Consider the following 14,885-nt stretch of genomic DNA (forward strand, 5'->3'; position numbering starts at 1 on the left):
ACGGTATAGTAAAATAATATTATACGGTGCATGAAACAAAACAGACCACAAACATAATAGCAAATACGAGACTTGTATGTGAAGTGTGGGGTTGAGTTTAGTATGATTAGAAATGACAGCCTGAATGCTGCTATGGTTCTCAAAACCAAAACATCACAATGTTTTTTTTTGTCCAAAATGTGTTTCCTTTCGACATTATGTAAGAGTAGAAGAACTCTTGGACTCCAGAGGCTGCGTCTCAGTAAACATCTCAGCCCACAGCAACAGCTCTGCTGCAAAGTCACGACAAGCTCTGGTGCTTTTAACAACATTTACATTCAAACACTTCATCTGAGCCAGCATGTGCGAGACTCAAAGTTTAGCCAGAGAGAAAAATCTGGGACCAGCTGTTGTGTCAACCAGAAACTTAGTGAAAACACCACACCTCAACCACATGCATCCTTTGTGATTTTTACAAATGTAACTCTCATATAAATGTGTTCTATTGGACAAAGGTCAATATAACTCAAAGAAGCTGTTTCGAGTATGCGTCCTAACAATGCTTGGCCCAGACAGACGCTGGTGTTTCACACTTTTACATCTGTCATGTCCAACGGGGATGAAGTCATATTTTTCATTGCTTGACTTGAACTTGTGAAGTTACGTCTGGCTCAGCACCGTTGCCTTCATTCCCTCCGTAACCCCCTCAACACGCCACCCCCACCCTGAGCTCCTTAGCTGCTGAAATCATCCAGAAAGAATGCCTCGCCTGCGTCGAACAAATGATTGGGAGACGGAAAAGGAACAGAACAACTCTTTGAGGTTGCGTGAGGGCCTTTTTGGTCTGCTTTTCCCTGGAAATCATAAAGTGGTTCCAAGTACTAGTACTGGGCTGCCCCGGGCCCTTTTCTGGGGCACATCGTAAACACTGTGAAAGTAATTGCTAGTAAAATGCAAAGATCTTGGGAGCATTCCACTGTTTGCATGGATGTTTTGACTTTGTCCTTTGCAAGGCGTGTGATCAATCTTGCCTTTAAACTGTGCGAGTGTGCACTGCCCCCCCCCCAATTTTTTTTTTTTAAATGAATAGAAATTAAAATTAAAACCTGCTGTATCGCCATTTTGTATTTTCATATTTGGTTCTTACAAATAAATAGAAGTTTATAAGGCACACGTGGTTGACGGGAATAAAAACGTGAAAAAAACAAAAGGATAATATTGAAAGTCTGGGAGCATTTCAGACTAAAACTCACACCATGTTGTGTAATGATTGGCACATGGTCCATGCTCTCCGCCGAAGACGTCCACGAGAATTATTTTTGCCTCGTTCAAGCTCCGATATGCAGCTTCTTTGCCGTCCGTGATATTAATGACGATGTACATTACTAAATATAACATTACCACCACAGAGAGCTTGAAATGACTACCGTTGAGTCGTGGCTTGTTTATTACCATGGTGACAAGTGCAGTTTATGTTAGTCAAGTGTAACACATGCAACACTTATTGCTCAGGATATGAAAGGGAAAGAGAACCATCACAGGTGACATAGTTACCCACGTTTGATTACAGGTGCATAATCGTCTGTGATCGGCATGCGTTTAACGTTCAGCAATTTGCCACATTTGGATTGGTAAGAATTTGGTTACAAATTTGGAATTTGAAAAAGAGTGGGCACCCCTGCCTTTAGACTATGCAATTCGAGCTTGTGATACTGAAGGTGATCTTCACTCTCTTGCTGAATGTGAGCGGGACACGTTCTTTTTTTTTTTTCAGATGCTCATTTGCTCTTACCTCAAAGATCTCCTCACGGCACACCTCAATGCGGCAGTGGCCTGCTTGGGGTTGTTGCTGAGAGAGCTCCTGACGTAGAATCTTGAGCTTCTGCACCAGATCTCGCTTGTACCTGGGCACCGTCAAGCACTCCGCCTCCTCTGGCAACTGGGCAGGGGACAGAGTTTGCTGGGGGACACTGGAACCGCCCTGGCCTTTAATCTGAGCTGGATGGCTAGAGTTGAGATGAGTTGGGGAGGGGGGAATGGAGAGAGTGGAGGCAGTTTTTTTTTGTCAAAACAGACAACAAAACACCTAACAAGAAAGTACAATGTTATTTTACAACTACTTGATTTTTTTGTACATCTTGATTATGAGCCAGTGTGTTTTAAATAACAGTCAGTGGATGTTCTCAATGTTTCTCTATTCATTTTAATACTCTTTACTTTTCATTGTTGTTTTTCCATTTCCACCACGGAGGAAATGCAGTTCAGAAAATGGATGGATGGTACGGAAGAAAGTGTGATGCTTTCAAATGACAGTGGAATTGGAAATGGAAATTATTGAAATGTAGCTTAGACATCTCAGCCTTGGCTCACCTATGCTACATGACCCCAACAAAAATATCAACATTAATCATTAGAGTATAGCAAAATGTTGTGAATTAAGAAGTTTAATTAAAGTAAAGCGGCTCGCCAATGACTCAAAAATAATCTTCTGCACATCAAGAGTTCCCAATGATCAGTACACAATTAATTTCAAGGCTTTAATATACAGCGGTTAACCTCTGCCCACACTTACTCACGCATGAAAGTGTTAACAAAATATCGTGTGCTCAAGGTTCCATCACACTGGAGGGCAATATTCAGCGCAAATAAGGTAAGACAAGCAATCATGTTAATCCAGACTTAAATATTACTCCAGCTGTATACCTCATTTCCGTCTTCCATCCCGTTTCCTGTCTGTTGCATAAAGAAGTGGACGACCGAGGAGTCCCTGCCCACCGCCAACCACAAGTGGAACTTCCATGACCCAACCACAGGAGTGGCCACCCTTCTACTTTGAGGTAACGTTGGGGAAGGCAAAACATTTCTGCCAACGTGGGTTTCGTCTTTGTCACAACACACACTTCTTTCAATGCTACCGATGAGGTTTGTGTTCATTTACTGCTCTGCCTCGGGTTCATCTATGCATGGTCAGTGCAGCAGCTGAAGCGCCCTCGAGCCCTCGCTGCGGTGTTGGTGGTGGGACGTCTGGGTGGCCCTCATAAAAACATAATCCATCTCTCCCTTCAACAGGACAACAGCCCACATTCTCCAGTGAGGACATGCTGAGTCAGCAAAGAGCTGCTTCACAAGAAGCTACTGTCGTCTACTGGGAGATGGGGGGGTGGGAGTCTGTTCAAACAAAAGGCTTCTCATCACGAGGTCTGCATTGACACTTCAAGGAAAGGGAAGCCTACTAAGGTAGCAGTACATAAGCAGCCACTTATTCCAACACCTCTTGCACACTTGAACACTCTGCTTCAGTGGCCTCGTGGCCGTTCCAAACTAAACGGGTGCACTGTTTCACGGGTCGATCCCTGTATAATCAAGTCCACTGTTATTTATTTTTCTGGCAAGCACTGGGCCTTCTAGCATGTCAAAGACAGGATAAGACTGCACCGGCGCATTGCTGAAAACCATTTTAAGAAAGAAAAAAAAAAAGAGGAAACGAAAAGATGGCTTTTAAACAAAATGGAATATGCTGCTTTGACTAGGAGGCTCCACAACCATATAATAGAGTCCTAATTCAGCACACGTCTTTCTTTGGATGGCACATTGTAATTAAAATTACATTTTGACAGAGTTAATGGTCTCTGGTTTACAAACGAGGAGAGCTCTGCATATTTGATGGTGAATACAGAAAATGCCAGCACAGCAAATCGGAAAATCCACCACGCTCTTCACTGCTCTTCTAAATTCAGCAAACATTCATTTGAAGATGCACGGGATATTTTTATGAATACTTTTGTGCATGTAGTAGAGAGGAATGCAGGAATGAATGTTTACTAAAAACTATATCACATGAATTTTCAGAGTCACGTTCAGACCTGATCCTTGTTCTTTGCCGAAGACTATAGTGAGGCCCGGGATGTCAGAAATGTTCCAGGACTGGTGTCCGAAAAGTTACACTGAACCAGGCCCAGGGAGTATGGAGTTTGCTCCAGCAAGCATGCAAGATCTCGTCTGACGCGTGAATTCATGTAAATTTATGGGGAAACAGACGTTATTAAAAGAACCGATATATGGTTTTATGAATCGATATCGGGCTATGGAAAGGAAAATCAATTAAAATAGATTTTTTTAAACTCAGGCCTAATCTTTCGTGACGGCCATCCTGGCACTTTTCTGACACACCTCGTAACCACAAAAAGCCTTTTTACTTGCAGTGTGGTTCTGCAGGGCAGTAATAAGTGTTGAGTGGGTGCAGTGGCGCACCTACCACCACCCCCAACCCAGTCAAAGGGGTCTTTATGAATCAATCCGTTGAGGGTATCAGCTGGTGCTACTGCTTTATAAGAGAGAACTGGTTCAGACATCACAGCTACTGGCTCTACTGAAAGTTGTGAATGTGCTGCAAAATTAATTTGACTTCACAGAAACTTTACACCTATCGTTTCTACCATATCACAGAATAGGTGGCAAAAGAACATGCTGGCTAAATGCGCCTGCGGGGCAAAAGAAGAAACTAAAGGTTATGACGATATGACCTTTGCAACTCACAACAACTGCGTGTTGTGAGAAGATCACAGTGTATACACTGTATTAATCCTTGCTGCCGCAAAACACCGTGGTTTGGTTCAATATTTCCATTAAGGGTCCCGAAAGGTACGACCCATATCCTCCTACCTTTATAAGCACTGGTTGTGGCCGTACCATTAACTCATTCACGACCAGCCGAGTGAATGAAAAAAAAAAAAAAATGGATCTTTGACGTCTTTATCCGTCAATGGCAGAAAATGAGTTAATGGTACCCTACACATAATTGCCTCTTCAAATGAAAGTAACCGTAGAGCAAAGATATTTGTCGTACTCAGTGAGTTAGACGCAGCTAATCCTCACGACTCAAAACATGAAAGCAATTATTTAAATAAATAAAAAAGACATACTTTGTTGGGGAAATACCTGGTTTACACACAGAATGTGAATCCAGCAGTGACTAAAAATACCTTCAGCAAACAGTGACGCAACTTCTCAAATACACGATGTGCTGGTGCATGGGAGGAAGCAAACTTTGTGAGAGACAGTGTGGCAAACCACTGTAATGTGGCCGTGTCTGACTGTCTGACAAGTGTCTAACAACGGCGGCCCTCAACGACCTAAGACAGACGCCATACCCACTGCCAGAAATATGAAACAGATCCGTGTCATGTCCATGTCCAGGAACACTGAGGTGTCAACAGCAGACACACTTTTTATCAGATGTTCTATTGTCTATTCTTGCACAGTAAAAGAGAATTAGTTATTGCACAAAAATTCACAAATGTAAAGGAGAAGAAACGGATCAACTAAAATACTAGCGGATAAAAATGACAAGGAAAACAGCCCTTTGTCTCTGGCAGCAACATACAGTCAACCAGATGTCGGCATATTTGTTGTTTGATGAGGTTGATAAACACATTTCACTCCAGAGCGTTATTGGAGTCAAAAGTGTTTTTATGTATGGCATAAATCCCCATCCACACTGCTTTTACTCTTGGAATCTCTTTTCCTGGCAACTTGTGATACACAAGACTCCAGCACGTGCAACAGCACAAGGCAGCAAGCATTAATAGGTCCTGAGATTCACTTCCATTAAACATCGTCAAAAGTAATTCTGTTTAGCTGAGTCACAATGTGTAGTGTAAAAAACCAGTGTTGGGTGAAATGTCCCCAAATCTGCGTGATAAAAGACAGATGTCCTGACAGTGAGCCAGCAGAGAGGCTTATAACGTTAACAGTTTTTGGAACAGCACAGAGGGTGGGGAGCAGCGGAGAGATTGAGGACAAGAGCTGATAAGGGGATGGGGGTTGATAATAATAGAGATGAAAGGGTGAAAAGACTCACAAAGGACTTTGCAGACTAAGAGAAGACTAGTATCCATAAAAACTGTCTATGTTCAGATAAAAACATACATGTTGCGACAATTGCATTTTGTTGCTCACAATGCTGCTGCTGCTGTTACACGAGCCACTTGAGTAACTCCCAACGAGTAAACAGATCTTTTCTCAGTGCCTCAAAGTCTCTAAGAACAAGCTTAGAACTTGGGTTTGGAAAAGGGAAAATGCTGTAAGGCAATTTCGCCACACATGATGTCCTAATGCAATGCAATGCTTGCAAAATCACGTCACACAACTTTGTCACTGGGAACATTCACACAGTCAGGAAGCATTTTAAATGTTAATGGCAAAGTGCATTCAATTTGAACAGTAACCAGGTGCACCAATGATGGTGTCCTCGCAAGTCCAAGACAGGCATTTTGTCTTTTCTCACGTCTGTAAAAGGCAGACTTGGATGTTGTCACGCAACCTAGTCCTAACACACGAATGAATATAAAGTCCAGCCGACGTGGTCAGGGTTGTTCAAGGTGAGAGGAATTCACACTTGCTTAAACAGCTGTTGCTGAGATTCCTAATGTAGAACATTTAACCTTTTCATTTTGACTAATCAGTACAAACAGATAGCGGCTCAATTAGAAAGTAGCTCCAGTTAATTTGGACTTTCTGCACCTTGTCTGGCCTCTGTTACAGCTCCCCTAATAAAGAGTCAAGACAAGCAGCTAATGACGCAGGCTGAAGAACATAGCTGAGCTCTGACTTACATCCAGAGGCGGTTCACACACACACACACACACACCCACACACCCCCCCCCCACACACACACACACACATGGATACCATTTGACCAAATGGCCAGATGCTGATTTCCCAAACACGTCTCTCATGCTAGTTTGTTATTTCAGCAAGAGCTTCTGACTTTAAAATGAAAAATAACACAAAATCTCCCAATTGCTTTATGTGGCTCTTGTTCAAATGACACCTGCATGCACGTAGAAGAGCAGAAAGAAGTACATAGCGAAACGGAGCCTTGATACGTAAACCATAGCATAGGGCTGAAGGTTATGCAATTTTCATTTCTGAAAAATGTATCACCATCACTGACTTGTCATTTCTTTAGCCCATTTGTACTCATTCAGGAAGGCTAAGCTTGCAAATAAGCCATCATACGAGTGGTCTAATAGATGATTAATACAGAAAACATGTAAGAAAGTATATGAGTATGTGGGAAAATGATGGGATGAAAACATCTGTCACCTGCGGATATTCATCGCAATTCTTTTCAGGAATGTGAGCTATGTATATGTACGGTGTGTGTGTGTGTTTGTGTGTGTGCTGTCTGGATGCAATTACTGTGTGTAGGCTGCGCACATTTCAGTGTGTGCGTGTGCGTTACCTGTGGTTAGTGTTTTGGCTGTCTGTGACCACACGGGATCCATTTGGACTGGGGCTGCTGGAGGAAAGCAGGAGGGGAGAACGTGAAGGGAAAAAGAGAAAGGGAAGTTAAGCCATAAAATAGAAGGTGAATGACAGAACAGAGGACAGAAACAAGTTAAAATAAGGAAGAGCGAGACAGAACTAAATCAAGTATAAGACTCAGACCAAAATACATGAGCAGGAAAAAGGCAAAGGTGTTTTTTTTTTTTTTTGCAATTTTATGATTACCATACACTGCAATGTTATTCTGAAGACTGCATTCCAACTGAGTTTCATTGATACTAAAAAATAAATTAAAGTAGCCACATGTTACTCAAGATCATCTGAATTTTGTCCCTTGGAAACAAAACATTGGAATTCTGTCACTGGTTACATCTCACTTTTGTTTTATTAATAAAGACGGAACTATAGCATTATTGTAACATTATGACTCTCTATAATCCACGTATAGTATACTGAGTCGGGAAAATGATTGCTTCACTTACTTGAGAACCCGATGAAGGTTAGCAGACAGTCTCGGGTCTGTGAACTGGGTTGTTCGATTGTTGTGGTCCACAAAGTAGACGCGGCCGGTAGCAGTGTTTCTAATCTCCCAGCCGGGCGGCAGAGGGCCGAGCTCCTCGCAGTTCACATTACTCAAGTCCCTGGATAACCATTAGAAACCATTAGCAGCAATGATACAAATGAAATGTTTATCTGTATTGCGTTTGAACTGCACGACAATATGCAGGATGGTTCAACAAGGTCGTATAAAGAAAGAAAAGTGGCTATATGTGAGTTTGCATGAACATTTACACAGGGCATTTTTTTTTTTTTTTTTTTTATACAGGATCACTCAATAAAATCACATCGCCATGGCTTTTAACAGACTTAATGTCCCTCTGGCGACCTCCTTGCTCCAATTTCCTGATTCTTCTTCTCTCCAGCACATCGACCGTTATGAGGACACCAAAGCCCTAATGTGAGGCGAAACCAAATAGGACTTGTCTTGGTGGGTATGTGTGCATGCTCTGTCCTTGTATTGAGGCACAACGCATTAGTCATGGACACGGAGCACATGCCTCGCTGCACCCATCAACATACTAGGTCATTTCAGCAACCTCATCCAAAAGGAACAAACGCAGAGGTGGCATCGAGGAGTTTAGGGTTTGACACGTGTACTTCATCTCGGGGCTGCAGCTGCAGAGAGCGAGGCTCGTAAATGTAGTCGGCAATCCAACAAACTGGAGCGCTCGCGGGATTGCGAGTGCAGATCTTCTTGCAGGTGGTGTGCTCAGCTATCCAACTATATTCTTCCGACCGAAGAAAGGTCATTGCTTTGGCTGGCCCTGCTTGCATGTAACATATGCTTAAAATTTGTCTATAAATAACTGAGGAAAGCCATTCATATCCATGTTCATGAATGCGATTTCTGACTGCATTTATCATTTGTTGATGTAAACCGATACAATCAATAGCAAAGAACGTGATGAGAACAAAGCTTAAACATGAAGATAATGGATACCTGGGAACGCGAGGGTCATGCCAGGTGCTGACTCCAGTCTGTGTGTGCAGGAAGTAGACCTGACCCTGTTGAGTCGTTCTTTGCTCTAAGACAGAATAAGATTTGAATTAAAAATGGCATTGAAAGAGGGGATGAGTCCAAAGCTGCCATCATCTGGCATTGGTTGAAGAAAGTATGACTCAGTTGGTGCACTGAGGGTGAGGTCTGTTTATAATTTAATGAGACGAGTAATCTGTCAGAATCACAGTTGACGAAAGTCTTTTTCTTAATATGCCAGTGTAACCAGTAATTCATTTTGAGGCCTACCCCAACACGATGGGGACATTTAACAACTTGCTTGGAGTTACTTCAGCATCTTGTTGCCTTATTTGTAAGTCCGGTACGGTATTTATGTTGGGATTATCATCAACGGCTATTAAGCAACACAATGAGGAAAATGGAAAGTAGTCGGGTACATTCATGCTGAGACTACCAACATTTAATTTACCATAAAAAAAAAGATTAAAAAAAAAGAAAAAAAGAAGTGAGCCGAAGACACGAAGAGGAACCGTAACAGGGTTAAGGTGCAGGGTGAGTCCATGTGCAATTTTCCAACAGCTTGTAAACCGTCTGTTGTATCATTTTTCTGCCTCAGTAGTTCAGAGGGTTCATTATGAAATGAAAACACACCTACTAGCAACTGAGCATCAGTGACTCACTTTGTCCAAGTTAGACCAGCGTCTCACACACAGCAAGGAATTTCAAAGGGAGGCACACACATCCAACAGTGCCACCCTAGATCATTTGCATACAACATCGCGTTTTGAGGAATAATTCACTTTAAAGACCAGCATTAATTGAATTTTATGGTACATGGCTTTTTAGGATCACTCTCAAAAAACCCATTTAGATGCTATCTGAAACTGTTATTTCCCCCTGGATTAATAATTGCAAATCGTTGTGCCTGCCTACTCCAAAATGTGAAAGTGTGTAATTAATACATTGAGGAGAGGCCACAGAACTTAACTGAAAAGAGACGATCAGGAATACACAGTACTCACCTAAACTTTATTTAGAGAGCACTTTGGAAAAAAAACTAACCACAGGAGGACAATTGCAGACAATTTAGTGATCACCAGAGTGAAACATTCAAGTGTGTCTCTGCTTATCTCTCACCATAACCCTCGGGCAGGTCGGGAGGCGTGTGCAGGTGCGTTCGACTCATGTAGTTGCGGTGTCGTTGTGATCGCACCCGTCTCTCTTGGAGCCGCTGTTCTCCTGGTGGGCCAATGGCCTCTGCTCCATTAATGGGGGTCATCACTGGTGTGTTCTCATCCACCACACAACTTAAAGGACGCCCGGACGGGCTGGAGTACTCTGAAGCTGGCCTGGAGGGGACAAACAAGTTTCATTACCGGTACTGTGTTTTTAATTTTGCTTCTGCTTTCATGACTATTTTCAACTTCAACGTCTACATGTGCATAATTTACAAAAAATTAATTAACCTAAGACGGATCTGGGTGTGCAGGAATTATTTCATGTCTTGGTTCCTAGACAAACACACAAGAAGTGTGTAATTACGGCATCATCACCCCGCAAAAGGCGACATTGCATTTTAAGGTTCTAAAAATTTCAGCCATATTAGTGGTGAAGAGAAGGTTCTCACAACACGGACTCTTCAGCGTGTTTGTGAGCTACTTAAGAGCAGGATGTCGACAGCAGATATCTGATAAGCAAATACAAACACAGACTGGCTGGCTTACTGACACTTGTGTGTGTAACAAGTCTGACCACTGTCTGGCGAGCCACAGTAACTGACGCCTTGGTTATCAAAAAACTCGGACCCCACTGTCTGTCAACCCACCTCCCTCCTCACGCTTTCCTCCTTCCATTTCCTCTTCCTCCTCCCCTCTCTCTCTACACACTGCCTCCTTTTGCAACACAGCTTAGCACTAACAAGGAACAATCGGCTCACTAAAAAGGATAAGGAAAAATCAGATTTGAATAGAAAAACTATAAATAGATCAATGAAATAAAACGTAAAAATAAGCATGGAAACAAAACGTGAATACATCACAGAAATGTTCCTTTCTCAACCATTTCACTAATCCATGAAAAATCAGATTTTTCCAAACACATCTATGTTCGCTCTTCACCTTTTTTTTTTAATTTAACTGCTTACCTTGCTTTGTGCTGGCCACTACAACTGTGTAGAAAGTGCAGTTGAGGTAGAGCTACTTTGTTTGCTTATTCCCTGACGGCTCCGCTGATATGGGTCAAGAAGGAAGGCGACAGTTGTTCCGGCAGGAAAATGGGCCAAGTAAAACCTTGCTGTTGGACTGGCTGGCTGGCTCGCAAACTTATTTGGGTGCATGTGTGAGCAGGAGTAGGATGGGGTGGAGTTAAAAGGAAGTTCACTTATTACCGACACTCTAAGGGGCAATTGTAAGCCAGTTAAATAAAGGCCCTCCTATTGCTTTTTACATCACCGCAGCAGATAAAAGGTGCCTTGTCATGTATGTATTAATATTGCATTATTTAAAAATCACATGACTTTACGAGGTTCCTAACGTAAAGTATTTAATCGATTAGATTCTCATTTTCATTTCATTCTAATTGCTCAAAGCACGGTGCAAAAGCAGCGCGTGTACCTGGTGGGTCTCTCCCATTGTGTGGTGCGTGTGATGTGGTTCAGATACTGTATTCTTCCAGAGGCTGTTCTTCTCTCTTCCCATCTGTTTAACAAGCAAATTAATAAAACACGAGTTATTTGTTGTTGCACAACATAACATTAAGAAAAATAAAGTGTTGATGTCCTACGTTGTTTTAAAGCATTATTTAAATCGAAGGAAAACAATCTGTGAGGAGCTGGACTTGGAAATGGAAACGGAGGCAAATAAAACAATAATGTTTTCTTTTACATGTACTTGAAGTCAAGAGAATGCTTAATGAGACGATTTCTGATAGTGTTACGACACACAGAGTAAAATATCTTTCCAAAATAATTCATATGAAGAGGGAAAAAAAGATAGAAACACATTCTCCTGCCGAAGCGCTAGTCGTAATACTGACCCATCAGGTAAATCGTTGTCAAAGAGACGACTGCAATCCACCACTGGTCCTCCGGTACCGATCCTGTCTCTTGACTGAAGACTTACTAAACAAGACAAGGACAATAGCAGATATAAACTTAACCGACTCACTCAGTTTTATAGTTTACACATAACGCCACTGATGCAAATGCAAAATAAGGGGAGGATTTGTCCAGATTTTTTTATAAGAGTGTCTCTTTACCAACTATCTGCCCTCTGACTGTATCATTGTCGTTGGGGCCAAGCTTATTGAGGTCCAGTCGCTGATCTGTGAGAGATAAAAGGATTCCCATTAATTCAGCACCAAACCCAATGTCACATCATTTTATTATAATGGAATGGATACCAGTAAATAGTTTCACCCAAGAAAGCAATGCGACAGAAAGGAAAATAATTTATAGCAAATTCAAATGTAATACTCAAGAGCTACTCCCAAAAGTTATATTTGGATACATCTCAAAATCAAAGAATAATGAGCTGGAATCCAAGATTTGTGGTTTCTTGCTGACTTGAGAATCAGTCCCACAGTACATCTTTGTATTGCTTTTTGACTTTGCTTTAAAATGCACGATTTTGCATGTGATTTGTATGATGAGCACTTGACGGGCCGAAATGACTCTACAGCTTGTTCCAACAAGTGTCTGAGCATCTGTTCCTTATACACGTCTAGACTAAACATACATTTTCTTCCTAAGTAAGAGGCCACCATTGAGACAGTACATTTATAGTTCGAAACCACGAGGGCTCACCACACCATTTAGCTCCAAAAAGCTATGAAAAATGTGCAGAACTGCACTGTGTGTGGCTGCAAATGCAAACGTCCATGAAGGTGTGGAAATATTTTTCTTATCTGTTCATTAATGACATGCACCCCCGTATTTTCTCCTGTGTGCAATAAAAGAAAATGTAGCATCACAGTTTAAAATGCTAGCTGATGAGTGCTTGTGTGATCTGAAGTGAGGCAGAGGATGTTGAGGTTTGCGTCCACAACGCAACAGGAAGAGGAGCTCAGTAAGTTGCCAGACAGATTTCTAGAAATCCAACACAATCCCATTTGGGGGTTTGCAAACTCTGAGTAAAAACCAAAACTGTTTTGTCCAACTTTTGTGTTTGAGTTGGAAGACAAGCGAGCTATGGCTAGGAATAAACCCTCTAGGAATCATGGAGATTCCAGTAATGTCGTCCTGTGTGCGTGTGCTTTGTTTTTTTGTCTATGTATGTTTGCATGTTGGTCAAACCGCAGAATGAGTGTGGTTCACGTCTGCTGCACACTGGACAAGGACAAAGGATTTATGTGCAAATTGGTGTCTTGTAATTGCTCATGCTTCCTGTGGCTCTGATTAAGTATAGCGTCTAGAATGCTGGGCTATACAATAACGTGGCCAGTCTGGAGCCGGACAGGATAATATGGTGTCTGCTTCAGAAAACTGTGTACAAATCTCAAGAGCATGTCCTTCGGCCCTGGATGGGTGACAACTTTCATACTTGACTAACACCACCATCAGACCAATTTGTGGCAAAACTGATCCTGCGTTATATTTGTGAGATAACAATCTAAAGTATGTTTTTAGAATTCAAAAGTATTTGGAGTTGACAGAGGCCTAGACAGTAAACAAAGAGGTATCCAATAACTTTCATTTTATAGTAATTTCCCAATCGTAATCCGGCAGATATGATTGCTTGACTTTGAGTGTCTTGCTGCTCTCCTTTTGGAATAAATGGGCGTTTTGTTGCCGTTGGATTCTTTTGTGTGCAAAAGATTTTGTCAGTCACTTCCAAAGCAGAAATGTAAAGTACAAGTCCGTTTCTTGATCACATAGCTCCACCATGACACCTTCAGTGTGGCGCATTCCAATAGTTCATGTCTCATTTTGGTACAAGTGATAAATAGATACATTGATTTTTTTTTTTTAGACTATAAGAATCAATACACTTATTTTATTACAGATGACTATTGCATCTAAACTTTAATAGGTTTAGCTCAGAGACTGCCTATGTTTTCTGCCCCATTTGTTTAAAAAAAATGCATTTAACAATGACTTTTTCTTCTTTGAATATTTCGCACACTGATTTTGACTATTACCTTGGACTCGAAACGTGTTGCAGATGACGCAAACGTGTCACACAAGACATCCTCCTATTATTTTGTGACACCAAATGCACCCAAAATGTTTTTTCAACTAAACAACTAGATAATAAAACTTTGACGATTCTACCAGAAACATACGTAGAAGAACACCACACTCAGCACTGTTACAAATGGACAAGAAAACGACTCCAGCTGTCCAATAAATACAGTTTCTCCCCAATCACCCCAATGTGATATAATTAATAGAAAAAAATAGGTCAAGGACTGCCAATTTTCCAAAGTCAAACGAAAACTTACAGCCGGTGTCTTTTAGTCTGTTGATGGCATTTGAGAGGAGGCGGACGCAGCCTAGAAAACCAGCTCCCTGCTTTTTGTGTATCTTCTTGTGGTTCCAAACACTGATGGTGATAGAATCGGCCTTTCCAATATATCTGGAGGAAGAAGAGGGGGGAAAAAAAACATACAGTGGTGTGAAAAAGTATTGAACCCCTTCGTGGATTTCTTTTTTTATTGGCATGTTTGTCAGTTTCCCGATCATCGAACAAATGTAAACAGTCAAAGACAACAGAAGTCATCACGAAATGCATTTTTAATTAAGGCTTTTATTATTACGGGAGAAATAATTGAAAAGTACATGGCCCTTTTTGAAAAAGGGGCTGCCCCCTAAAACTAACCAACAAACAAAATCAAGCATTTTCTAAGTGCTAATGAGCCTTCCACATTTCTGAGGATATATTTAGACCCACTCTTCCTCGCAAAATTACTACATTGGAGTGTTTTTGAGCATCAACAGCCTTTTAAAGGTTAAGCCAAAATGTTTCAATCAGATTCAAGTCTTGACTTTCACCAAGCCATTCAAAAAACATTTTCTCTTCTCAAGCCACCCGGTCTTTGATCTTTGTCAGAATTCAGAACCCAGAAGGCCAAACATTCTCCCTCAGAATTTTCTGGGAAA

General features: G+C 41.5%; 1 protein-coding gene across 2 annotated transcripts in view; it reads right to left on the bottom strand.

Moving 5' to 3' along the window:
* The window catches only part of LOC148332430 (E3 ubiquitin-protein ligase SMURF2-like), a 39,175-nt gene that overhangs the window by 5,296 nt on the left and 18,994 nt on the right, over positions 1-14,885 (bottom strand). Inside the window, exons 4-12 of one of the 2 annotated variants that reach the window (XM_088302923.1) lie at positions 14,228-14,361; positions 12,044-12,109; positions 11,822-11,906; positions 11,401-11,484; positions 9,926-10,137; positions 8,771-8,855; positions 7,752-7,910; positions 7,226-7,279; positions 1,772-1,985 (exon numbers count right to left, since the gene is read on the bottom strand). In XM_088302923.1, the coding sequence (XP_088159049.1) occupies positions 1,772-1,985; positions 7,226-7,279; positions 7,752-7,910; positions 8,771-8,855; positions 9,926-10,137; positions 11,401-11,484; positions 11,822-11,906; positions 12,044-12,109; positions 14,228-14,361 (1,093 nt within the window). Of the gene's footprint in view, positions 1-1,771; positions 1,986-7,225; positions 7,283-7,751; positions 7,911-8,770; positions 8,856-9,925; positions 10,138-11,400; positions 11,485-11,821; positions 11,907-12,043; positions 12,110-14,227; positions 14,362-14,885 lie in introns of both variants that reach the window. The other variant, XM_088302922.1, reaches the window with a different exon arrangement.

This window comes from Idiotropiscis lumnitzeri, chromosome 8 (assembly GCF_059441095.1).
Source record: "Idiotropiscis lumnitzeri isolate Australia: NSW breed Sydney's pygmy pipehorse chromosome 8, RoL_Ilum_1.0, whole genome shotgun sequence".
Lineage (NCBI taxonomy): Eukaryota > Metazoa > Chordata > Actinopteri > Syngnathiformes > Syngnathidae > Idiotropiscis > Idiotropiscis lumnitzeri.